The sequence below is a fragment of the Ambystoma mexicanum genome, chromosome 11, assembly GCF_040938575.1.
Source record: "Ambystoma mexicanum isolate Mex_15411 chromosome 11, UKY_AmexF1_1, whole genome shotgun sequence".
NCBI lineage: Eukaryota > Metazoa > Chordata > Amphibia > Caudata > Ambystomatidae > Ambystoma > Ambystoma mexicanum.
In genome coordinates, this window is record NC_090934.1 from 372,490,041 (window position 1) to 372,515,290 (window position 25,250).

At 43.8% G+C, this 25,250-nt stretch overlaps 1 protein-coding gene across 1 annotated transcript in view; it reads left to right on the forward strand.

Moving 5' to 3' along the window:
* ICE2 (interactor of little elongation complex ELL subunit 2) overlaps nt 1-25,250 on the forward strand; it is a 1,950,511-nt gene that overhangs the window by 1,422,408 nt on the left and 502,853 nt on the right. The window contains exon 12 of the mRNA XM_069623082.1: nt 16,110-16,194. Within this exon, the coding sequence (XP_069479183.1) occupies nt 16,110-16,194 (85 nt within the window). The remainder of the gene's footprint in view (nt 1-16,109; nt 16,195-25,250) is intronic.

The following is a 25,250-nucleotide window of genomic DNA, read 5'->3' on the forward strand; positions in this document are numbered from 1 at the left end:
TACGTTTGAGAAGCGCTACTCTCTCAAGTATCCCTTGAGCAATCTTGTCCCCTGGTTGAAACTGATAGATTTCCTTCCCATGATTTGGTAATGCCACCTTTTTAGCGCCTCTGAAATCTGGGTCAATCACCCCAGCCAGGACATCTATCCCGATTTTCCAGGGGAGTCCCAACTTGGGTGGCAATCAAATATATGTCCCAAGTATTAAGACTAAAAATGTAGGTATCAGACGTCTTTCTCCTGGTGGAATATACACCCATCTACTACTGCAGATATTGAACCTCACAGAGGTGGTTACCGTACGGTCTGAGGCTCTGTCACTCAATTTCTCATATCTCTGGGTTCCCCAATCTATGTCGGTTGATCTGCATCCAACACCTGCCACCATATGGGAGACAACCATGGTATCAAGAGAGATGAGACAGACAGCAAAAATATATTTAAACCAAGCTTTGTTAATATTCAGGATGGTGTAACACCCATGATGGTGCAACACCTAACTAACCCTATACTGTGGCAGGATTTTGCTGCCTAAAGAAATATAAGGAATGTCCATGTCTTATAAGTCTAAAATAGTCTGTGTCAAAAAACCTATGCTGTCCTCATAATTACAACAACACTAGTGGGGGAAATGCTCTCAACCAAATATAAGTGTTCCAAAGTAAATGTTCCACAATTGGTAAATAGCTCTCTGATTCAAGTTTAAATATAGTTTCAACATAACCTTGTTTCACTACAGATTGATCAAATTCTTTTTTAGATTCACCAATATCACAGTTCACATTACTTGCTGATCTTGAGTTTTCCTTCCCCAAGTTCCAAAGGGTAAAACAGTAAATCCAATCATGTAGTCTTGGGATTCCCTTCCCCAAGATGAAGGCAATACATTTCACACAATCCTGTAATCTTCACCAATGATTCTCTCTTCTTTGCTGCTGTCAATGTGTAGTGCCTTTTGGTCTAGGCGAAGTTATCAGACCACGCGGTCCACCCATCACAGTTCACGCAACCAGCAACCACATGTCTTCCTTGTGCTTTAAGTCTGGATGTTGAGAATACCTGCACTAGGAAACCACCTGTTCTAGGCGTAGTTGACAGACCACACGGTCCACCCATTAGAGGTCACGCAAACATACGTTTCCCCAATGCTATTGATCAATAGTTCATCAGCAGGCACTTTTATTTTACTGCACGATTTTCCATATAGTATCAATACGTGTTTGCTGATAATGGGGCACTTGTTTTCCCCGAGATGCCCTTATGGTTGTTATTACTTCATAGCTTTTCCTCAAGTACCAGGTTTCTTGTCATTCACTTGGTTTCAGTTATACCACACACTTTCTGTGGTTCAACATTCAATATATAGGCAGATTTGTGTGAGCTTAGTTTCACTTGATACAGGCTCAACAGCCCCTTTCACAGAGTTCAACATTCAATAATGATGTATTTCACTTTGTACAGGCTCACCTGCCCCTTTCACAGAGTTCGGCATTCAATAATAGTAATGTTCATTGTATATGGGCTTAACAGGCCTTTGGAGCACCCAGGGGGCCCGAGAGCCCTTCTAGAGCCTTACTGGGTTGCTGTGCTCCACTCAGCGGCTTCCCTTCTGCCCAGGGAAAGCAACTTGCTGACTGCTTACTTCCAGGTACGCCGGTCTCTGGCTCTTCCTTCACTTCTCTGTGATGGCTGCTCTCTGCTTTCCATCACACAGGGCTCTCTGTCCTGTTTGTTCACTCGGCAGGACTCCTGGGATTCTCTGCACTATCTCCGTGCCTCGGTTTCTCACCCCTCAACACAGTCCCTTTCTGGTCCTCTTCTTGCTCTGCTTCACCTGCACCGCTCCTACCTCTCACTTGACACTTCTGACTTCCAGATGGTATACTCTTGTCCATTCACAATGGGCTGCGGGTGAAAAAGGTATTCCCAATTTCCTGACCATTAATGTAACATGTCTGACCTCTCTTCTTTGTCACAGTACCAGAGTGATATTTGCAATAGGAAATCTGCATTACTCCTAGTTGCCTCTTCACCTTCTCAGTACTTAAGGGGAAAGTCATAAGGGATAATGGACTGAGAGTGACAATAGCCCATAAAGGATAAGGGAGGGGAGGGCAGGACAGTACTCGGAAAGGGGGGATATGTCTTGCCTTCAGGCACCCTCTTCCCAATCCCCCATGGACCTTCCACACAGGTGATCCTCCTTCGCTTGTCCTCCCTCGGGGTCGGGATCCAAAAGCGATGACCCTTCCCTGGCCACCTGAATAGAAGATCCGTGGTGAGTAGATGGGAGAGCACCTTGGTTTCACACAGTTGCTTGCCAGTACTCGCGACAGCCGGACATGTCGCATCACACTTACCTCTGGGTGTGGGAGCTGTCTTGGAGGGAGACTTGAGCTGATGTCACAGCCCTAACGATTGCGTAATGTTCGATTAGACGCTACTGCCACGACAGAGCAGAACACTGTGTGTATTCAAAATCATAAAATGCCTAATGCCTACTCTTAAAGTCTGTGCCCCTTTTTGTAAGGTAATGCTCAAGTCGGAATGGCCAACCTAACCTAATGAGTCCTTAGCTTACTGGCTACCCTGAGCTTATAACACAATGTTCCAACATTGACCATTTCAAGAGTTCGCAAAACCCATAAGAATCCATGCTATATTATTATAACCAAACTAAATCTAAAAGTTCTTGTGAAGTTCCCTGATGAGCTCCTCATTCTGGGCTGCTTCATCATCCTCTTTGTTTTTGCTTTGGGATCCAGGACCTCTCTCTGGAAGTTGAGTATACTCAGGCTGCTTTACAGGTCGTCCCTGGCCTGTGAGTTCTTCCCCCTTTTCAGCTTGCCAGGGTCACAATGAGTTTCTCTTAGAGTTGACACAAAATGGGGCAAGCAGGCACCACTTAGCTGCTCAACAGAAGTAAGGACTGATCAATTCTTCTACTAATATTTTCAAAATTGTATTTGGTGGTAGCCAAAATGCCTGAATTGCACCTTCCCAGGCAACACATGTATACAATAGGACTGGGGAGGCCACCAGTGTTTGGCTGCACCCTAGTAGTGAACACGTACGTTTTATTTCATGGTAATCATTTTTCCAAAACAAATATAAATACAAATAAAGCAACTTGGAATAAAGTGTCTATTATTCTTAGTGCTTCTTATTTAGTACTGGCCAATGCATTTCAGACCATGTGTCCATCGTCTGGGTCGACTCAGTGAACAGTTGAAGCAAAATACAGACACATTCTATCTTATCGTCTTTAAAAAATGAGTACTCTTCAGGCAAAATTTGCTTGCTGGAAAATAGTTACTGTCTTTCCGGTCAATAGAGTTTGTGCTTGTTTTTCAGTTTATTTGCATCACACTGTGCTTGTTTTGAGCTTAGCACGAAGGAAATTTTGTTTTATTTCTTTTCTCGTGATTTGGCCACACTGTTTGGTGGGGAAGAGCACTTTCCAGTCGCACTGATCACAGCCCTTTCTTTCTGTACACCTGAAAAACATCATATTTTGAGTTGGGGTATTGGCATTGGTGGGGTGCCGCCAACACCCCAACTCAACGTATCATGTTTTTCAGGTGTACAGAAATAAAGGGGTGTGACAAAATTTCAGTTTAGTACATTTAGTGTACTTGTGATGACCTAATTGAAAGAGATCTTGGCAGCCTGTAATGTAAAACTATGACTAGCCATAGCAAACTTACCATGAGAGCTAACACCAGAAAAGAAGGAAGAAAGCATTTTTTTCAGTACTGGCAATGGCAGCTTGAAGTCGTGGTAGGGTATGTAGACGCTGCTGCCAGAGGGATGTCTCTTGGTTGTGACATGTAAAGAGTGGAATGACTGAAAGGGACCAAAATAAAATAAGGTGGCCAAGGTAAGGTTCCCGGTTGGTGCTTTGATGGCCTACACCATTTTAGTCTGCCAACAGATAAAGAGTAGACTAAAAAGAAAGGGAAAGCAAGTACTACTTAACAACTCAGCAATTTCCAAGCCAGAGTACGGTGTGAGAACAGCAGGTGTCCACAACCTTGTGGAGCACTCCCGTCCCCTGCACACCCTAATGTTGCAAAAACAACCAAATTCTCATATAGTACTTTAAAGTAAAACTTTATATAGAGATGATCTTGTCATCCGTAAATTGTCTACCCAAGTGAGGGTTTATTTATAGCAAACAATAATTCAAAAACACATTTGAATAAATTCATAACAAACTCATTAGACATAACTTAAATTGTCTTTTACAATATACAATACAGTAATAACTACTTTTGTAAACAGAGCCGAATTCTTCAAAGTACAATACTCTTTATGGGTTTTGGGGAGAATAGAGCCCCTTCTTCAGAAGATGTCTACCAGAGTATTGTACTTTGAAGAATTTGGCTCTGTTTTCAAAAAACACTTAACATACCACATACCAGGGAGGTGAGGTCGCTAACCAGTAGTCCCCCTAGGGGTGGTAACATGCGGGAGGATCTCATGGAGAGCTACTCCTCTCCTGGGGATAAGAACACGATTGGGAGACATGGCCCCTTTGTATCCCAAATCCGCAGACTGCTGTTAATTCCCAACCTTCTACACATGAGCTCATGTCTGAATTTGTGCAATTGTAAAATATCAAACCACCATGATGTTATAGGTACTGGGATGAGGAAGAGCTTGAGAACGCTTCAATCAAGCAGGACTACGGTTCGATCAGCTGCTGTCAATTGGACTGACGTTCTGCTCAAACAGTCTCCACTATTAAAACTGAACAGCAAGGTGTGGTGACAGGAAATGAAGAGACTGGCCAAGTGTTGCCTTAGTGGTTGTAATAGACTTTTATTAAATGATAAAAACCTATTTATCTCTAACTCTAACATGATTTCCACACCTAAACTAAAGAAACTCACATGCTCGTCAGTAAGTCTGTGAGAGTCAAAACAAAAAGGCACTGTCCCAGTCACAAAAGCTCCTACTCTATCCCTGTCACTACAGCAAAACACCAATAAGTCCAGCTACTGTTCGTAATCCAGGCGAATGATTTTGTCCCGCCGTGACAGGTTACGCCTCTTCCATGGTTTCTTGCTCTCTCCTGATAGTCCCCTACATGGCTCTGCTGTAGGCTGTGGCCATTGTCGGACCCACCACCTCTCAGTCTCTGCAAGTCTATCATGCCAGTTTCCAACCGACTCTCCAGACACTTCTCGGGCGTCCTGCTATTTCTCTTCTCAGCCTTGGAGACGAGCCTCGCTGCCATCTCCCGAAGCCCTGCACCAGCTCTCCAGGATTCAATGCAGCCTCCTCTGTCACCTGGTTCTCCCTCTGGTCATATCACAGCTTCTATCTTGCCAGAGCTGCACGGGCCATTGCCATACAGGTCGGAGGATGACGAAGAATGCAGTCTGTCTTTGCTGTTCAGTTTAAATAGCACGAACGGCCCAAGAGTAAGTCCTTCAAATTGACATCAGATGCTCTAGCTTTCGTCCCACTCAAATGTAGCATTTTTTAGCCCTTCTACGCATCAGAACTTCTGTCATCAGGTGGCTTTGATATTTCGCAGTAAAATATAGTTTCGGAGGTGATCTTATGTTGATAAGATTTGGGTGTTATAGTCAGCCTATCGAGTTGGGATTTAAAGGGACAGTCCCTCCCCATGAGATCCTCCCGCATTTTACAACCCTCTGGGTGGACTATTGGTTAGCAGCCTCACCTCCCTAGCCTCATGGGAAGGGATTCTCTCCTGGGGAGAAGTGACGCCATCTGAAGGATCGCCACAAAGTAAGGATAGAGAGCTTGATATCTGGAGAAGGGAGAAAGCTCTCGATATCCAAAGACGGAGGAAGGTGTGGCGAAGACGACTGTAGTAGAAACTCTTGTTGGCCGACAGGACGTCAGCTGTGAGAGTTGGAGAAGTAGCAGAGAGAAAACTGGAGAAGAGAACCAAACTAGTTGCAGAAGACGAAACCATAAAACGGAGGCTGATGGTCCGATTGAGAGAAGTAACAATCGGTCAAATGCCAGACCAGTCTGGGAATCCAAAATTGAACTGTGTGAGGCCCCAACAAGGCAGTTTGAGAAAAGGAGGGATAGAAACCGTGAGGCACGAGAAAAGAGTCTCACATACTGACCAGAGGCCAACGCAGACAAAGAGTGGAACTGGTGTGGTGGTTGCATGACCTGTTATGGATGGACCGTGCGGTCTGACACCTACACAGTGACCACCAAGAAGAGTCTGCTGCAGAGCTGCTTTTGCAAACAAGCAGAAGGTGAATCAGACCAAGGCGGTAGCATGGCCTGTGACGAGTCGATTGTGTGGTCCGAAGCCTGCACCCGAACCACCAGTGACAAGTGGCCATGAGAGCAAGCAGGCCCAACTAGAGAATATTGGAGTCGAGTCGATAAAGAAACAAAACCGTGGACCCGAAAGGAACTTCAGATACAATCCCAGAACCCAGGTAACCCGCTCTGTGTCAAACCTGGCAGGGCCAGGAAGCTTCAAAAGACATTCATAAAAGTAAAGGACTTAACAGGAGAAATCTCCCTTGCAGAAGTGCTCAACCCAAAGCATCGAGATTCTTGGGGGTGTAGGCAAGTTGCTCCTCGAGGGACACATCAGCCCAAACCAATAATGAGGGATAACCTGACTGCAGGTAATCCTGACAAAGTGGGAAAATGGCCCACCTTAAGCAGAGACCAGCGTCCTTTGGAAGTTCCCAAATACGAAGGGGGAGAGTCTTTCCGAAGCCATGAAGGGACACACCCTTCAAGAGAAGTTCCCACGTTACCATGGGAAACCCCAGCAGAGTAACCAGCAACCCCTGGGGATTAGTCCTGGGGCCTTCCTGTCTGTCTTTTGTCAACACCAGATCAACGACAAGCCAAATCCCCTCCACCCCTATATTTTTCCCACCTAAAGCAAAGGGATTTCTTTCTAAACAAAAGAGGAGAAATAACTACACATTTTGTTGAAAATCATAAGAAACATTGGGAAATCAGCTAGGAGAAAGGAGTCCTTTTCCTAGCCCCTCAATGATCCTGTACAACTGTTTGTTATGAAAAGCTTCGAACCTTTACTTTGAGAAGACTTGGGATCCTTTGCATCCATGAGAAGGGAGTCATTCTCCTGGGTCACGATCATAACCAGAACTTTATTATTAGTTATAGTGACAGGGATAGCATAGGTGTTTTTTTTTTTTTTTTTAACTGGGTGGTGCCTTTTGAGTTGGATTTTCACAGACTTCCTGACGAGCACCTGAGTTTCTTTAGTTTAGGCAGCGAAACCCCATTAGAGTTAAGGATATATAGGTTTATGTTTTCTTTGAATAAAAGTTTATAGCCAAAAGCTCAATTCACCTGGTCAGACTCCTCATTCTTTATTTCATTTATTTAACATTTATCTCAGCGCACAAAGCCCTGAGGCATCTAGGCGCTAGTTACGGTAAAGTGCTTATTAGAATTCTTAGGTACAGGAACATGCAATAGTCATAAAGCATAATGGTGTTAGCTGAAAGCTAACACTGAAATGCCTCACCTACTGTTGCTGGGGGCTTTATCAGGCAGCAGACATCATAGGACAAAGTAGGTTCAAGTATGCAGACTGGCAAAGCCACACCTCATATTACGGAGGGGGCTACATCATGCAGCAGAGATCATAGTACAAAGTAGGTACAGGTATGCAGACTGGCAAAGCCACACCTCATGTTACGGGGAGGCAACATCAGGCCTGAAGACACCAAGGACGAGGTAGGTGTAAGAGTACAGTCTGGTGGAGCCTCGCCTCATGTTACAGGCGGCTACAGCAGGGAGTAGACCTCATAGGACAGAAATAGAGGAAGCAGGTTTAGGTCACTCCTAGTTTCCACGATAGGCAGAGTGCACACTACACTTGTGGATGTTTAATGCTCAGATTTAAAGCTACACCTAGATTTGAATCTCAACAGATCACTAACATACAATACAAATTGGTAATGTGCAGGTTAAAAGAAGTATATTTAGGGCAAGTCGGGAGCCACAGTTGGTGATAATGCGGCAAAGAGGATTTGAGCCATGGGGGGCATAAATAGGCAGGGCAGATGAGGTGGAATAGGTGTAAGTAGTGGTGCTAAATTTGATACCATTACGACGTGAAACACAGGTGGTGAGAGAGAGTAGTGGCCACCCGTAATAGTGCGGGGGACTACTTCGGATATGAAGGTAGGCAGGAAGCACCATTGGTATAGGTACACCCTCTGGTGTGGCGTATAGGTAAAAAACAAACACAAAAAGGTGGTCAAATAACAAGTAACTTACTGGCTGACGGTTATATAGCAGGAGTGGTGGCAAGCGAGAGGCTGAAATCTGGCAAGCACAACTTGCCATGAGAGATGCAAGCTGGGGAAAAGTTAATGCGATTAGGATGCCTGGACTTTACAAAGAAACTTTAGGGAGCAATTAATAAGTGGATCCTATATAATAGGGGAACACATGGGATGCGACGGCCAAGGCAGGGTGCCTGACTAGGCAGGGCGGTAAGTACAGTGCAGGGCAGGTAAGGTTACACATAGGCAGTGGTAAGGTGCATGATTATGGAAAAAGCATATAATCATCAAGCTTCATTCGTAAGCAGGGACATTATGGGCATACGTAGAATAGTAAAGCAACAAGCACATTGAGTCTGTGGGTAAAGATAGAGTCACATAGTACCGTTTATGAGGGCCAACACTGTCAGGTTGCAGGCTGCATTGGGATAACAGTGCGAACGCTATAGGGGTCGTACAGGAGGAAAGCAGTCAGAGACTTACTTAGGTCACAGGAGTTGGTCGGTAGCAACAAGGGGGTAGCGGCATTCAGTTTGCATGCTCTCCGTTGCCAGACAGCAAATACTGGCCTTAAAAGTGGGCTTTGCAAGGGGGCCGGCGTCGCCTGCCGGCACCCAGTGGTTGGAGCTTTTTGTTGCAGCAGGAGTCAATCCGGAGTAGGCACCACAATGTGCATTCCGGGCCTTCTTAGATGTGTACATCCACTTTGAAATTTGGCCTGCCCACCGACATTTCTTAGGTTCTACACTCATGATCAGTTGTTCATTTCAGAATGTTGTCCATTAGCCTCAGCTTGGCTCCAATAGCGTTTACCATGGTGATGTTGCCAGTCTTCTCTTGGCTGAAGGGTAGGAGAGTACATATTTTGCCCCTATCTGGATGATTAGCTGATTCAAGCATCCTCTCCAGATGGAGCCCTTTTTTACACTTCCATTGAAACTGGATTTAGTATTTTTACTGAGCCTATCAGTAAACTATAGAACTAAGAAGAACCCAATAGTAAGGGTTTCGGCACATTGGGCATTCATCTATGGGATGGACTTTCCTTTGTGGCGAGTTTTGAAGAACTCATCTTTTTCTATAAGGAGTTGAGCCACATGCAAATGTGTTGGTCTGACCACTACCCAATGTGCCTTCCATAAGGGGTTTGATGAAGTGTGATTCCCTGGACTCGTCCTGACCGTATTCAGAACAGTACTCCCTGAGAATACCATAAACTCTAATAGAGAGAGGGAACTACAAATCCCAGCCAATGCTGGGTCTGGCAGAAACAGATCCTGGTGCAAACTGTCTACAAACTCAAACCACGGAATAGAAGTGAAGCGAAAACTTTCAGTCAAATTCCCATATCTGCATCTACAAAGCAAAGGCACATTTCTAGCTTTCTTGACCTGCACAGTCTGTTTCAACTGTTTGCCCAAGGAACACAGCTGCAGACTTAATTCATGGGTAGTTCTAAGGTGATGCTGGTGGCTCAGTGCGTATTTGAAGGCTCAGGGATAGTAGTTAAACCAGCAATTCATATCTTGTACAATCCCAGAAACTTAACAATGAGATAAAGACTCAACATTACTGAAGAGAAAGTCGATCTAAATCCCAGAAACGTGCCACCATTGAAAACTCAATCCCATACAGTCTTACAAAACACCTATCGGTCCAGGGATATGAAAGAGGCTGGGAACAACCATTTTAGGACAAAGTCTAAAAGGAAGCCGAAATGCTACTCCATGCTCCATGGATGCATAAGGAGATGAGGAACTATATTTCCTGCTAGTTGCACGGAATAAGCTTGGCCAAATCCATGGTAGAGACCACACCATCAGGACTATTGATGTAAAGTTGGAACGCAGAGCAAGGTTTTACATTAGAGGACTGAATGAAGGGTAGGCCTGATGATTGGGTGCTACCACAAAACCTCTAAGGAGAAGAACTCCTGGCAGTAGAAAGAAGCTATATTCTCCCTGGAACGGATTTTGAGTGACAGGGAGAAATATGTATTGTACTGAACTCCAAGAGGATGCAAAGAGGCCTAAGAGAATTGCACTGAGAGCCAAGAGGCCATAGCGATGCCTAAGAAATAGATTTCTGTACTGTGAACAGTAGTAGACCATAGAGAAGCCTGAGCGAGGAATGTGCTGAGAAGAAGAGAGCATCAAGAGGTCAGAATCGTGAGTAGTCCCTGAGGGCGAAGGCATCTTTTGTTTTTGTTTATAGAATAGGGTTGCAAAAGCTTAGGTTTGGGAACATTTTTGTTGAACGTTCCTTGTATAATATAGTGTTGGCTAGAAGTCTAAAGGATTTGTTAAGACTAGGTTTGAAGTATGTTGAAAGAAGTCACCATTCTGAGATTCATGGAGAACCTGGAGAACCACATTTTGTGTTGTCCCTTGCTTGAAACTATTCTACAGATTAATTCCCTATTATTTCTAGATAATTGCCCTTATTTATCTAACGGCACCTGGTGCAATGGTGTTAACACCACATTTTGACTTTCATTGTTTAATGGTCGACTTTCTTACCGCCTATGCAGGACTGAACACTGGACATAATTAAGGTATATGCACAGATGCTCCAAGCCTGGCAAGTTCAGTTTCTCATGTTCTAAAGGATCTTTGGACATGTGGAATCCTACATGCTAGTGATGCCCATTGCAAGACTTTTCATAGGAGAAACTCTGCTGCAGCTTGCTGCACACTAATAAATGAAGAGACAGCCACATTCTTTTCTAGTCCTGGTATCGGCCAGAATGAATAAAGACAAAGATAGACCACTGTTGGGCAGAATCCCGTGCAGTGCCCTTAGGGACCACTACACACAATTAAGACTACTGGTGGTGATACAAGTTTTACCTTTGGTACAAGCCTGTACTACTATGTCATAGTGGTAGCAGTGGCGGAGCAGCCAGGCTTATCTCAAGAGTAACTGAGCAGTAGCAGAGATTACACAAAGGGACCACAATTACTGTGACTCAAGCAAACACTGACTCACGGTTTCAGGTAGAAAAATATAAGTACATTTATTTTTAAACCATGCGTTATAAACACAACACTTCTATTAAACTTCAATAAAAACCACACGTTAAATATACTACAACTAACCAATTCACTTTGTACAGTAAGTCTCAAGCTAAGTACCCTGTGGTGGAATGAACCGGCGTTAGGCACAAAAACACGTTACTGTGAATACGAATGCGATCACTTTTTGACAGTTCGGTCTACTAAACAAACGCGTATCCGTGACATGAAATGCTACCGGGGCAAAAACACACTTAGCACCTGAGATACCCAGAGGGAGTTGGAGGCAAAAATCACAGGCAATATTTTGGTTAGGCAGGCAGAATCAAGAAACGCTCAGAGACAGGAGTTCAAAAGTCAAAGGGCCGGAGCTAGGGTCGAAGACACTGGGGCCAGTTGCCGAAGATCACACGGTCTAACAGTTCACGATTCAACAGAGCCAAAAGTACTTGGATATTGTCAATGTTCGGAAGCAAAAGTTATAAGGAGGAGGGAAGACAAGGGCAAGCCTTGGAAATGAAGAAAAAGGGATTCACCCAGTTTCCTCAACAGAACACAGTACCTTGTTCCAATGGTGCAGCTGATGCTCTGGCAGTTGTTCCTGTTGGTTTCCCGCAGACCCACGATTCCTGGAGCTTCGTCGAGAAGGACGACGTCTGAAGGGGGTCTGCACCACACAGGGATGAGGCCGGCAGCAGCGACACGGAATAAAAGGTGCGCTCCTTAAAAACAGGAGAGGCTCTTCAGGTGGCTATCCGGACCACTACAGCAGTGTGCAGCAATTTCGACCATGGAAGAGGATCCTCTGGCTGTAGAAGATGAGCTGGTTATCCCCACCGAGCTCAAGGGAAGAAGACTCCGTACTGGATCTTCTCTGAGTCGTTGAAGGGCAGATGGCTCAGGACTGCAGCAGGGCTTCACCGGGACGGGGTAGTTGCAGCAGCTGTCATTCTCTCTGCTTCTCTTTGGTTCCTTGTAGTTCCAGAGGCGACTCTGACTTCTAGCCCAAGAGACCTGCCTTTTATGCGAAAAAACCCTATTCACACATCCTGGCTGTCAATCACCTAGCAGGGGGGTTGTCCAGCCGGGACAACCACTTCAGCGAATCGTGGCAAAGTGCGACTCAGGTTTCCAAGGATACCATGTGCAGGGGGTGACTACACCCCTCCCTCACATTCAGCCCACCTAGACACCCAGGCGCCTTGAGGAGGGCTTCTGGGCAGAAGCCCGTCAAAAGACAGTGAACAAAGAAGGCGAACCTAGTTTGCCACGCAAAGTAAAACACAAGAAGGACTTTAACAAAAAGAAATGGCGAATAAACCCAACCGGAGCCAAAAGAAAGACGATTTGGTCAAGCAGGCTTATGTTCGAGGCTAATATAATAGCCAAGAACAGTACCCCGTTTATCTAATATAATCGCAGTAGAAAAGTTAGGGTAGATACCACTGCCACCAGCTAAGTCTAATTGTTAAAAGAGCAAAACAATGCTCTAGGAGGTGCAGATAAAAAAGGGATACGAGTTAACCCTTCCCAGTACTCCATAGACGATAGGGTGTACTGGATCTGTGGTAGATTGACTAAGTAAAGTTAATGGTAACTTTACCATTTTCAGGGGGACAGTAGTCGCCTCAGAAATGGAGTCGAGGGAAGTCTCAAAGACAACCCTGTGCCACAGCACTGAAGGTGCTGTGTGACGCACACAAAGAAGGGGGCTACTGAAGTGGTGTACTTCAGAGTCCACAATCACAAAAACAGATGGAAACACATAGCAAAACACAGGTAAGAGTGGGGGGAAAAGCTCTCACTCTTACCAGGTGGAAAAAAATAAACTCCAGAAGTCCAGCAAAGCTGCTGAGGGACTGAGTAGGTGAGGGAAATTAGCCATAAATGGGAATTCTCCCTAACAACCACCAGTGTTTAATCTTTGAAGGGGTCGTCCCTTGAACAAATGACTAAACAATACAATACAGACCCATTTAACTCAGCACAGTTTAGGTATTATTCAATAACCTGAACATTTGATCATATACATTTGCTGATTGATCATGGTGCTGTTACCTGTAAGCACCTATAGTTACTCAATGCCTGTATTGCCGCAACAAAATGCCAAACTCCAGAGTGGCTGTAAATAAAATAATCTTTCCTTTTCTTATGTTTTATATTCAAAAAAGTATATACACAATTATACATGGCACTCAAAAAGGAGGGCGGAGAAGAGGTTCACACAGGAATAGTTTCAAGAAAGCAGTCTATTACTTATACACCAGTGTAGCAACTGAGAGGTATACCAACACCTCAAAGCCAACTTAAATAGTTATGTTTGGTTTAATATTGTCACAACATGGGTTAGGGCTGACTTATTTAATTGGGCTGGGGTTGGAAAATGGGTTAACAATGTCTCTGGAATCTGGCACACACCTTAATATCCTTGTTGACCCTGGTCCTTTGTCCTATCCTCTAACCCCTTAGTTCAAGACCGCCTCCTAAGTGGTTCTAATATTTACTCATGGTTTCCGGGATTTTATATTTTTCCAAACATGTCTTTCTTGGCTGTCTTTTTCTTGGCTGGGACAGGGGTGATGGGGCTTTGTGTTTGCCCTGCTGGACTCTGCTACCAGATACCCCAGCCTGCACCATCTGTTTGTCAGCAAGGTCAGACTTCAGACAAAGCACACACAGTTGGGCCCCAAGATACTTCAAACTTTCCCTTTCTTTCTTTTGTCACAAACGTCCCCTCTCAATTTAGGGCTTGACAAGTGGTCACCTACTCCTAGGTTCCTTCACGATTTGAATTTGACCCCATGGATCTAGCCCCTCTGCACCAATTTAGGAGCACTCTCCCTGCCTTGGTCTTAAAGGAATCCTTTTAATGTTCCTTTCCCGACGATTTAGTCCCCTGCTTTGCTCCTGAGGGTCATTTTTACCACCCCCCACTTTTCTCCACTTCCTCTTTCTTTCACCTCTTGTTCCCTTCTCTGATGTACTTCCCTTACCTTCTCCTCTCTATTTCACTTCCTCCTCCTTCTCTCTATACACCTTTCTTCGCTCTACTTTTTTACCTTCCTCTTCTCTTACCTCTCGTTCTATATGTTCACTCTGCTTTCTCTCCTTCCTTTCCGGCCTAACATCTCCCTCCTCTCTGTCCATTCTCTTTCTGACTCCTAACACCCACACTTATCCTCTGACCCAGCCACTTTTTTATAATTTTAGTTTGGTGTCTAATTAGTGGTGTTAGCGTGAGCTGTTGCAGTTCTGCGCAGTTCTGAACTTTTGATTAAACACAAGCCAAATACAATTTCTTCATGTGTAATGCCTGTGGCGGACAGCTCTGTGCACCGATGCTACATAATGGGCATCTCCCAACCTGAAGTCAGGCAGTGTGTTTCTTCCAGCTACCTGACTCAAGGAGAAGCCCTGTTGCAACATGATTGCAAACTCTGAGCCATAGTATCTCTGGTCTCTTTGTGTAGCATATTCTCCTATGGTATGGGGGAAGGGCTAATGGTGACTAACACAAGCTGTGCTCCTAAACCTGCCCTGTCTGCACAGTGATCTTCATTATGGAAAGCAAGCAGCTTGTGGAGCCCTGTAATTGCGTGCCATCACGGGGCATGCTTTGAAATCTTCAGGCATCCTGTTTCCATCAGGATTATGTTTTCGGCACCACAAACAGGATCTTGCGGCACCATCTGCTAAATGACCTACAAGGGAAAGGATAGAGACCATGTAGGTTCCCGCATATACAATCTCTACGGCCAACAATTAGAGCAGTCTGCGTTCCCTGGCCCCTGCAGTCTCTCAAATCTCATTGCCTACATTCCTCCCCTTGGCCGTATTACAGCAGGCACTGTTAAGATATTTGACCAGTTTCCAGCCACGGTCAGTTAGCTTTACACCTCCTTAAAGAGACACACGCCAGAGCTGTGCTTTGCTACGCAATTAATCAGTATTATTTTAAGATCTATATTTCTGATGTGCCATCCAAGTGACCTCAGCCTGTAGGAATGCAAACAGGTTGCATTTTCATATGCTATGCAAATATTGCTTGTCCAGCGATGGATGCACAATAAACCAGTTATTTCCTGTAGAACTAACCACAATTTTGACTGTTACTTTTAGCACTTATCAGGATGTTTTCAGAATGAATACTTTCTTTATGCTTTTAATATTGTTTTTTCGTCATTCAATCCATCCTTGGAGTGCCACACCATATAACCATCGATTCTCAGTATCTTTATGCATGTCTCATCTGCACTCAGAGCCAAAAGATGCATTATGGCTGATCATGCTGGGATAGGCTGGATCCTACAGTCCGTACTGGTTTGAATTCCACATTTGTCAAAAATACTTGTTGGTTACGTTTTTTTCAGGGAGGGTGAACAACATGAACAAAGAGTGACACGTCTGTGTCTTCCATCAATGAAAACTCTTGTTAATTTGTTACTCATAGAGCAACTTGGTCCAATAGGTGAAGGAGCAGATAGTTTTTCTTTATCACTAAGACAATGGATCTTACTAAAACATGGTGAGCATTCTGTGGAAAGACTCTAGGCGTGACCTTCCCACATTATTATTTAGTAGTGGAGTGTTTTGCACAATCTCAAGGGTGGGGATGAGATCTGCATGTCTGCACCTGATCTGCTCTGAATGCCACAACTTCAGAACATCCATCAAAAAAGGGGGTTGCTACCTACCTGTTGTGTGAGATGTTTCAAACTGATGCATTTTATACCCAACTGTTTTTTGCTGCTACTAAATTTCTTATTATTATGATTGGTAATCCTTGTGCATTACGTTCTCCATCCTTTTCCAGGTCATATTGATGCCCTTTCTTCAGCACTATTTATGCTAGAGGAACTAACTGCAGATGGAATCAAAGAAAAGTTTGGGACATTTAAGTAAGTTTACGCTAAATGTGGCACTTTTCATTCAAAATACCGGTCATGTTATTTTTTAAGAAGATAATTGCAGAAAGACTTCAAGGATTGCAAACGTTATGGATCAAACCACTTGACACAGTCAATGAAGAATGTTGTGTTAAGCATGCGTTGAGGGGGGTGCAGGCTTGGCTGTTAACGTCCTTCTAGTCTGAGCCATGGTGGTCCTGAAGAAAGCAGGGGCCCCACGAAAGCTTGGGGCCATTACCTATCAAGCTGAACCCCTGCCTCTACCCTCAAGCATGGTTCTTAACACTATTAGCACACCAGGGCTCTCTCAGCCCTGGCAGCACAAGTGCAAGACCAATTACATTTAAAAAAATAGAAAACCAACATAGTCACCATGCATTGTAGAAACATGGCTTATGTCCTTTTTTCTATTTTGATGGCAGCTATCGCATCAGACGGGGGTGGTGGGTGGCGGGGGACAGAAGCAGCTTGCAGCAAGTAAGAACAGGGAGCGGATGAGAAGAGACAGGGTGAGAACAGGAGGGGGGTAAAAAAAATGACAACAGCATGGCAGGTTTAAAATGTTATGTTAAAGTTACTTATATAGCGCACCGTCACCAACGGAATTGGACACCAGGCGCTCCGGCGGATCTGCAAACAAGGAGGGCGGGTAGGGTTAGTCGGGTGGAGGGGGAGTAGGAGAAATGGTGTGCTGTTGGCAGTCTCAGCTCGGAATACACTGTGCGCTGAACTCTGGTGCGAGTATCGGACCGGGCAAGGCCTTGTGTGCTGTATGTGCTGTTTGTGTTGTTTGTATGTTGTTGATGAAGTGTGGTGAAGTGAGTGCGGATTGCTGGGTGAGATGGTTGTGTGAGTTTGGGTGGGTTGGGCATGCAGAGATTTGAAAGTAGGTTTAGTGGGGTCTGTATCCTGGTTCTAATACTTCCTGTTCCATTTGAGTTGTATTTTTATGGTTGGGGTTATTGCTAATTTCTTGTTAGCTGTTAGACTGTAGTCTGCGATGGTGCGACGCTGTCCCCGCTGTATCCTAATGAGCACTGTATAGTGCAATTGGATGCATCTAATACTATCCCTCTGGTGTGGGAACTGAGGTTGGGTGCTTCCTATTCCCTTGCTATCTATTGTGACATTGGTCTGTTGGTCAGCCTATGTATTCAGTCTTTGCATGCCCACATTCCTAGCCTTCTCATTGTTTGGCAGCACTGCCCCCACCATTGCTAATAAGCTTTGCAATCGCAGTGCAGTAACTCTATCTGCTTGGCAGCTGTTATTTTGTATTATGTTAGCATTAGTAATAAGTGTTTGGTTCATTAAGCTGCTGTTGGTGCCTATGAGAATCCTGTCATGATAATTTCTATTTTAAGACTGAGGCCCAACGTAAGCTTGATATGATGGCAGTTTTCCATTCTACTTGGTGGCCGTGGGTCACCCTATAGCTAAGGATTTGCGAGGGGCGAGTGCATATATTACTTTTCTTAGTTATTCATGCACTCTGCCATGTGCGTGTTTGCTTTGTCCCAGATAGAGTGCCTTCTGTGTCCATGGGTGTTGGTGCATGGAAAAATCCTGAAACTCGAGCAATGCCTTTTTTTTGGTTTTGGCACTTTTGGTGACACAAGCCACCAAATATCGCCAAAACAATTGCTACAACAAGAAAATGGTGCCAAGAAGCGGTCTTTGTTTTTGGCATGACAACTGTAAATGCATTGGCATTCAATTGCCAACGCACTCATTTTGTATTCCTGTGTGGCAGGACTATGGAGGTCGAGCACAAAAATACTGGTAAAAGTGGAGTTGAGGAGTTATGTGCCACCTTCACCAGGTTGCCTTTAGGGCAATCAGTGCTTCTTCCACGGTGGCTGCTTCAGCTGGTGCTTGCTTGCAGGTTTTTTTCCACAGTTTTTGCTGACTCTTGGGCCAACAGTAACATCTTAGCCACATGACCCCGAGGGGGCACGGAAGATCAGCTTCCAGCAAGCTAAGCGGGTTCGCTCACGGCTGCTGCTTGGATGGGAGACCCCATGGGAGTAAGTTCAGCATCGCCGCGTGCCCTTTTGTATTATTACATTGTGTACATTTTGGTTGCAGCAAATGTTTTATTTGAGAATGATTGCGGGGGAAATGTGTTTTGGTCTACTGATAAATGAGCAGATATAACCAACGTCATGGATAGGCAGCTCACTCTAGTGATGGCGTAATCGAGGCGGTCTTGTTTTAAAATGTTAAGTTTCAATGAATATCAAATTACGAATGGACATAATCAGCAACATTTCACATAAATAATGAAACTGTATCACAGGTAAAGTACGTTTGTCAACAAAAATGAAATTCGTAGTTGAAAATTGAAAAATAATGAGAGTAAATAATATGTAAATATTTAGAGGATGTAAATAAAAATTACAATGTAAGATTGACAATAGAAATCTGAAATACTTGTAATGAAAATTGCTTTGGTTTGCTGTGAACATGCCCTGCTCTAAGATTGCGACTTTGTTGTTAGCAGTAAGGCAGGTTGGCTATGTAGCACCACTCCGGGGCTTCTCTTCATCTTCTGCGTGGGTGACAGTCAGCTTCAGAATTTCTGACGGCTCACCGTAAGCAGCAAGGGCAGCCCCGATGATGGCAGGACACATCTGGCGGTCACTGCTGAGATAGCGCGCTGCAGCACCCGAGGAAGGGAGACACATCAGGGAGACGCATCATGACCTTCATGGGTTGGTGGGACAAAAGGGGAGGACGACGTACGGACATAGTGTCCTCAGTCCACAAGCACAAGTTTCCAATGCACATCACCATCTGATAGGTTCATGATGCTCATCGAGTGGTATAATAATGTGGATACGAGAGGGCAGCAGGGCACTGGGACACCCCTAAAGCAGCTGGTCATAACCTTGCACAAGAATATCTATTCTCAGAAATGTGACAGGACTGTACATTTCAATTGTTACTTAGCGACGGGCTACAGAGCGAGTTGCTAACTTGTGACTAGTAGCGAATGCGTGCAGTGTGCTAACTGATAACCACTAAGGCTGGACCTTATTATGGTTTAGTGACCTTTAGTGACCAAGCTGCAGTTTAACTGCGGACTGCACTTTAATGGTGACACTATGTAACTTCTAAAGAGTGATTTGAAGATTGTGTAATACTCAAAACACGTTGGGCCCTCATCGATTACATCTTCATGAATAAAATGAAGATGGTTTCTTGTGACCCAATCTGACTGAATTAGCATCATTTCAAAATCGCTTTCTTTCTAATATATGTAATATATATACATATATATATTTACCTGAAATATCGTGAATTGAAAATATGAATTACTGGTCTGGTATTCCAGACAAACAATGGTGTGCAGGGGACGTGAGTTCCCGATTTGGGAACTTGTCTGTTTTCTCTGATTTGTAACTGTGGCCAGTTAATAATAGAGGCAGGGCTGTGTAGCAAGGGAAAAGCGACCCATTAAAATACTGGACTGTAAAATGAACCGTAACACCCTGTAGTCTGCACTTTAGGTAAGACCAGTGGCTTGTACAAACTGTGTTCTGCTTGGACATGGACCCTCTAGATCTGGAGCAGCCATATGGAACAGTGGCGATAATCAAACATTGCACCAACGTGCCTCCGCTAGCAACATTTAAACATTGGCAGAGAGCCAGGAGAACAATAGTGTTATTTTAAGTATGGCTTTAAATGGGCTAGGGGAAGGTTCATCCTCCGATAACTGGAGGCATTTAAAGAGAAATTGAGATGATTTGATACATTCACACTGCAGTCACCAGTGAGTTGTTAGAGAGAAGGAACACCTTTTTTGGTTTTGGCACATTTTGATGGCATAGCCATCAGAATATCACCAACGCCATTGCTGCAGTAAAGAAAGGGGTTCCAAGAAGCAGTCTGTGGTTGGCATGACACATGGAAATGCTGTGGCATACAATTGCCAACGCATTAAGTTTTTATTCCTGTTTTACTACACGGATGTAATCCAATAGTGTCTCTCCCCGCACGCTGTTGCTCTCTCCACACGCTGTCTCCCTCTCTCCCCGGGCACGCTGTTTCTCTCCCTGTGCACGCTGTTTCTCTCCCTGTGCATGCGGCGTCTCTCTTTCCCCGTGCACGCTGACGCTCTCTCTCTGCACGCTGATGCCCCTTGCCCGCGTACACTCTTCCCGCACATTCGGTGCTCTCTCCACATGCGCACTAATGCTCGCTGCCTGCACACGCTGATGCTCGCTGCCCACGCATGCTGACACATGCTGCCTGTGCACACTCGCTGCCCGCACACTCTGTCTCTATCTCTCCTCGCCCGCTATCACTCTCATCACACGCGCTGTCGCTCTCTCATCACACGCGCTGTCGCGCTCTCTCTATGGCATGCTTGAAGATATCCCCTTATTCTGTCTTCTCAAACTCACCTTTTCTCTCAGCCCTTACTTTTTCTCTCATCCTTCCTCTCGCACTCACTTTTTCTCTTACTCTCTCACCCTTTATCGCTCATATTTCCTCTTGTTCATTGGCACTCAATCAGTGGCTTCCTCTGTTGCTCTATTCCCCCTTTCATTCCATTGCACACCTGTACCCCTTATCTCATCCTCCTTTAGAACTTTGTACTCTCCTCCTTGCACCCTGGTGCCTATATCCAATAAATAAATGCAAAAAGCAAAGAACAGTAAACACCCAAACTATTGGCATTGCCAATGCTTGTTTTTTTGCGACCTGAAGAATATACTTTCATATTGGGTTGTGGCCAACACTACAGATAAGGGGTATATCGGCCACTTTTACTCCCTAAAACTAGGCAAAAATACCCAAAAATAAATATAGGGAGGTAAAAACTCCCAACAAAAAATAGGGAACGGGCACGTAAAACCTTGAGCCCTTGCTTTCACCCAAACAGCTCCATGAATATGTTTGGACCAGTAGTGCATGTACTACCACTGAAGAAACTATTATTACTGCCTGATTGGAAGAAGTGAACATGTATGTTTTGATGTACATGTATAACTAGGTGCAATGAAATAATTACAAAAACATTTCTATTTTCCAGTTAAAACCTATTTGTAATCGCTTATGAAATACTCCCATTGAAGAAAAGACTTTACTACTCCCAACTTTAAAAAATTGGGAGTAAAATACTCTAAATCTTATCTGAGGCATTGGTTGTGGCCGCTTTATGGCCTCACTTCCTCATCACTTGTGTTCTCAAAAAGTAGATTGCATTTTGGATTATTTATCTTGTTTGCCTTGTACTGAATTTTTATCTGACTTAAGAGCTGACTGTCACTGTGCATCAGTAATGAGAGCAGGCAATCAACTCCCTGTAGTGGGTGGCTGCTACTCATTCATCTGCACAGGCGAGGCTTACTAATGTCACATTATTTTCTATTGATAATCCACTGCACATGCATTCTAGTAACCATCCATATGTTTATTAATAGACATGGACCCTATATAACACATCAATACACAATGCATTTAAATAGACATCCCACTCTTAAAGTTCATGTTAAAATGTTTCTTGACAAAACACTCAGTAATGAGCACTCAGTGAATGCTTCTTACACTCTCATGTATAAAGTACATATTTTAATAATGAGAAATAAGTAATAAGGAAGCATTTCTTCCTTAATGGTCACTATGCAAAACACACTTAAAATGCAAAAAGTGATTAATGAATGAGCAGCAATCATTTTCATTGCATCTACTCAAGACTTAAGACTGTTCAACCTTCTCCAAGATATCATAGTCTCAAGAAACAACTACCTGCCTCACCATGTCTGGCTAGGCAACCTCACCATATCTTGTTAGACAATCTTCATAGAATCTCCTAAAATCACCTCAAAGCACATAAAATCACTTCCCCTTTCAATACCTCAATACATTTCTCAATGTGATATTAAAGAAGGACACACAACCTCCCATACTCACTATCTGTAGAAGGTTGGGAGTTGAGAGGGCTGGATGCCTTGAGTGGTTTTCACAATTCCAGAAAAATACCAAAAAATGCCCACATTTCAAAAACTACCAATACAAAACACCTTGGTCTTTTTATGAAAAAGCATGGTAGATAGGAAAATAAAATTCGAAAAGAATCTGTCATTTGGGATTAACCATGGTGCCAGCATCAGCCAATCAGAATTGAGGTTGTGAGCTGTCTTGCCTTGGGTGGAAAAGTAAAAAAATGAGTGTTATCAGCTGCTTGTGTCGGAAACGGCCTATTGCTTGATGTTTTCCAATCAGTGCGGCTTGAGCTTCTTGACACGTGTCTTTGAATGTCGATAAGGCCATTCCTCTAGTCTGCTGGGGGTCAGCACGGAGTTAGTGTTACCCTGGTATCTGCTTCTGCTCTGCCCAGCCAATCTGCATCTGCTCTCGCTGCCAATCTGTATCTGCTCTGGCTGACATCTTGCTTATTCCTCGGGAGCGGACGATACTGGCTTCTGCTTCTGTTTCAGCTAGACTGAAGTCTGGTGAGTGAACCAGGGGAGCAGTAGTAGTACGGGAGCAGAGAATAGGGAAACTGAGTTGCTCAGAAGTTTGTAGTTTCCCGATGCTTGCAGAGTGTGGTGAGGGGCACTGTGATTGTGCCCTTTGGGTTAGTCTGCAGCGAGTGCATCTGCACCCTGATTATGGGTGATGACCCGCACTTCGCGCGACTCCTGAAAATATTAAAGTGTGCTATGGCTGGTTATAATGTTGTATATATACATATATCCACAAGCGTTCAACATCAATGCGTTATGCAGTGTTTATTAACAAATTCTTTCAGCCGACGCGTGTTTCAACATTAAAGTCGTCCTCAAGGCTCTCTTCTTAAAATTTTCGAATACGTTATTCCTAGCATTGTATTCTGACAGGCAAATATCATTAAATGATATTGCGAATATGTAGATGGGGATTCAGCCCTGATATATGGGACAGAATAGTTGGTATAGACCTACTGAATGGGGAAGTAAGAGCAATGGAGGTTTATGGAACGAAACATTAAGAGCCATAATTGAGTTTTTTTCCGGATGATGGCATCAGGAGACATCATACAGTATTCGTCACGAAAACGATCTCAACAGGCTTTTTGCCTGTCAGAATACAATTCTAGGAATAACGTATTCGAAAATAACAATATGCGAATAGCCCTTATTTCTCCTTCAAGTACAGCAATGGCGATACACCCTGAAGTGCAATACCAACAAATTGAAAGGTTTCAGAGAGAATGCGCAAAAAGGTGAATAGAAAGAAAAAGAGACTGTCTATAAAGGATGGAACCCTAACCACATGGCTTGCAAATGGAAAAAACAGAGTAAAACTATGTTGAAGATGACGCTGATTCTATACAAATGCAGGCTGAGTGTGGTTACACATGAAGATCTTTGCTCAACTCCTCAGTGTCATATAAAGGGTGCTATTATAAAGAGTGTGGAAACTGGGGGAAAATCTGCCAGGAGAAATAACAGAATAAATTGACAGGCTCTAGAGGACAAGGTTTTTACGATTAAGCACATTGACCACAAAGATAATAGAAAGAGGCTAAATTGTTCATAATTATTAAAAATGTGAAAAGAAATTTCACCTTTTGAGTGTGTTGCAATCTGACGATTTCGAGTCTGTAGAACCACTTGATTATTCTAATCCCAATGTGTCCAGAATTCATTGTTTGAGTTCTGTAAAAGTTGAAATTATTCGTAGTCTTTCAAAAAAATGCCTAAAATGGGATATCAAATCGGCGCTGAGGAAGGTTCTCCAATTGTAAATAAAATGAATGATTCAGCGAAAAGTGACTAACGTACAAATAGCCGCAAAGGTTAATGGAAAGATAGTAGCTTGTGGCCTAACAAGAGATGACATGCAGTCTGTGCTGATATGGTTGGTGGAATCCTTACCAAAGCTTCTGCCCCACTGTGAAACTTTAAATTCTTGACATGGAATACATGTGACTATTCTCATTTGTTAGCCCCTGAAGGCTTATTGAGTTTAATAATAGGAAACAACATATTTCTGATTCAAGAAAGTTTAATAACATTTTTGATCGTCAGTTCTGATATCTTTCAAAAATAATTTAAGTGCCAGAAGAATTTATATATCTTGTCAAAATAACAATATCTTAGCTGTGGAACTCAAGTTGTGAATGTCTATGACCATCCAGATGGAGCCTCAACTGAGACACTGGTCAAGATTCTGACTGAAATGTGTGTGGACTTGATAGAGGGCAAAAACGGGGATCTACTTATCCTGGGGGGCGACATAAAGGCCCACTGTGTCTGCAATAGAAATGTAACGCCTGAGGGTAACGTTGTGGGTAAAAGCACAACAATGCAGACTAAAATCAATAAGTAGGGTAATGTGTGTCTTAACCTTCTAAGCAGGACCTTGTGGTGATGAATGGTTGCATTGTGGGCAATGTACCCGGCAGATGCATCTGGTGCAGTCGAAAGAGCCACAATTGACTACTTCTTCGTAAATAGAAAAAACAATGCCCTTAATTGCGTCTACAAACAAGGTATAATATTTTCAGCGATCACGTCACACACACCATGAATTGTAACTTTAAACCTACTTCTTAAATGCTGTAAAGACTAGGCAATATAAGTGTAAATCATGCAGGCTCCTGTATTAGATGGACTGCTCAAAACGTTGATGAAGCTGCTAGATACACCAGGGGGTTGGATTGCGAATGGTTAGAGAATCTATCTTTAATGAATGTCGATGAAATTGAAAATTGGGTCCAGGAATTCAGAGGGAGTAGTGCAATCTCAGCAAAATAAAAGGCTTGACAGCAGGATCAGGCAGCATAAAATCTTCTTTATTGATCCAAAGTGCATAAGAAAGGGAAAACCTGAAGTAACAGAACTACGCGTTTCGAGGTGCTCCGACCGCTTGTTCACGTCGGTAAGGGAAACACATACAATGGACTCCTTAAAAACGTTATACAAACTCTATGGTAGCTGTACATAGAACGTCTCTGTGCACAAGTCAATACAGTGTATTGGACACTAGGCGGCCATGTTGTAGCATATCAAAGGCAACACATTCTTTTCTGTACAATGAAATAAGGT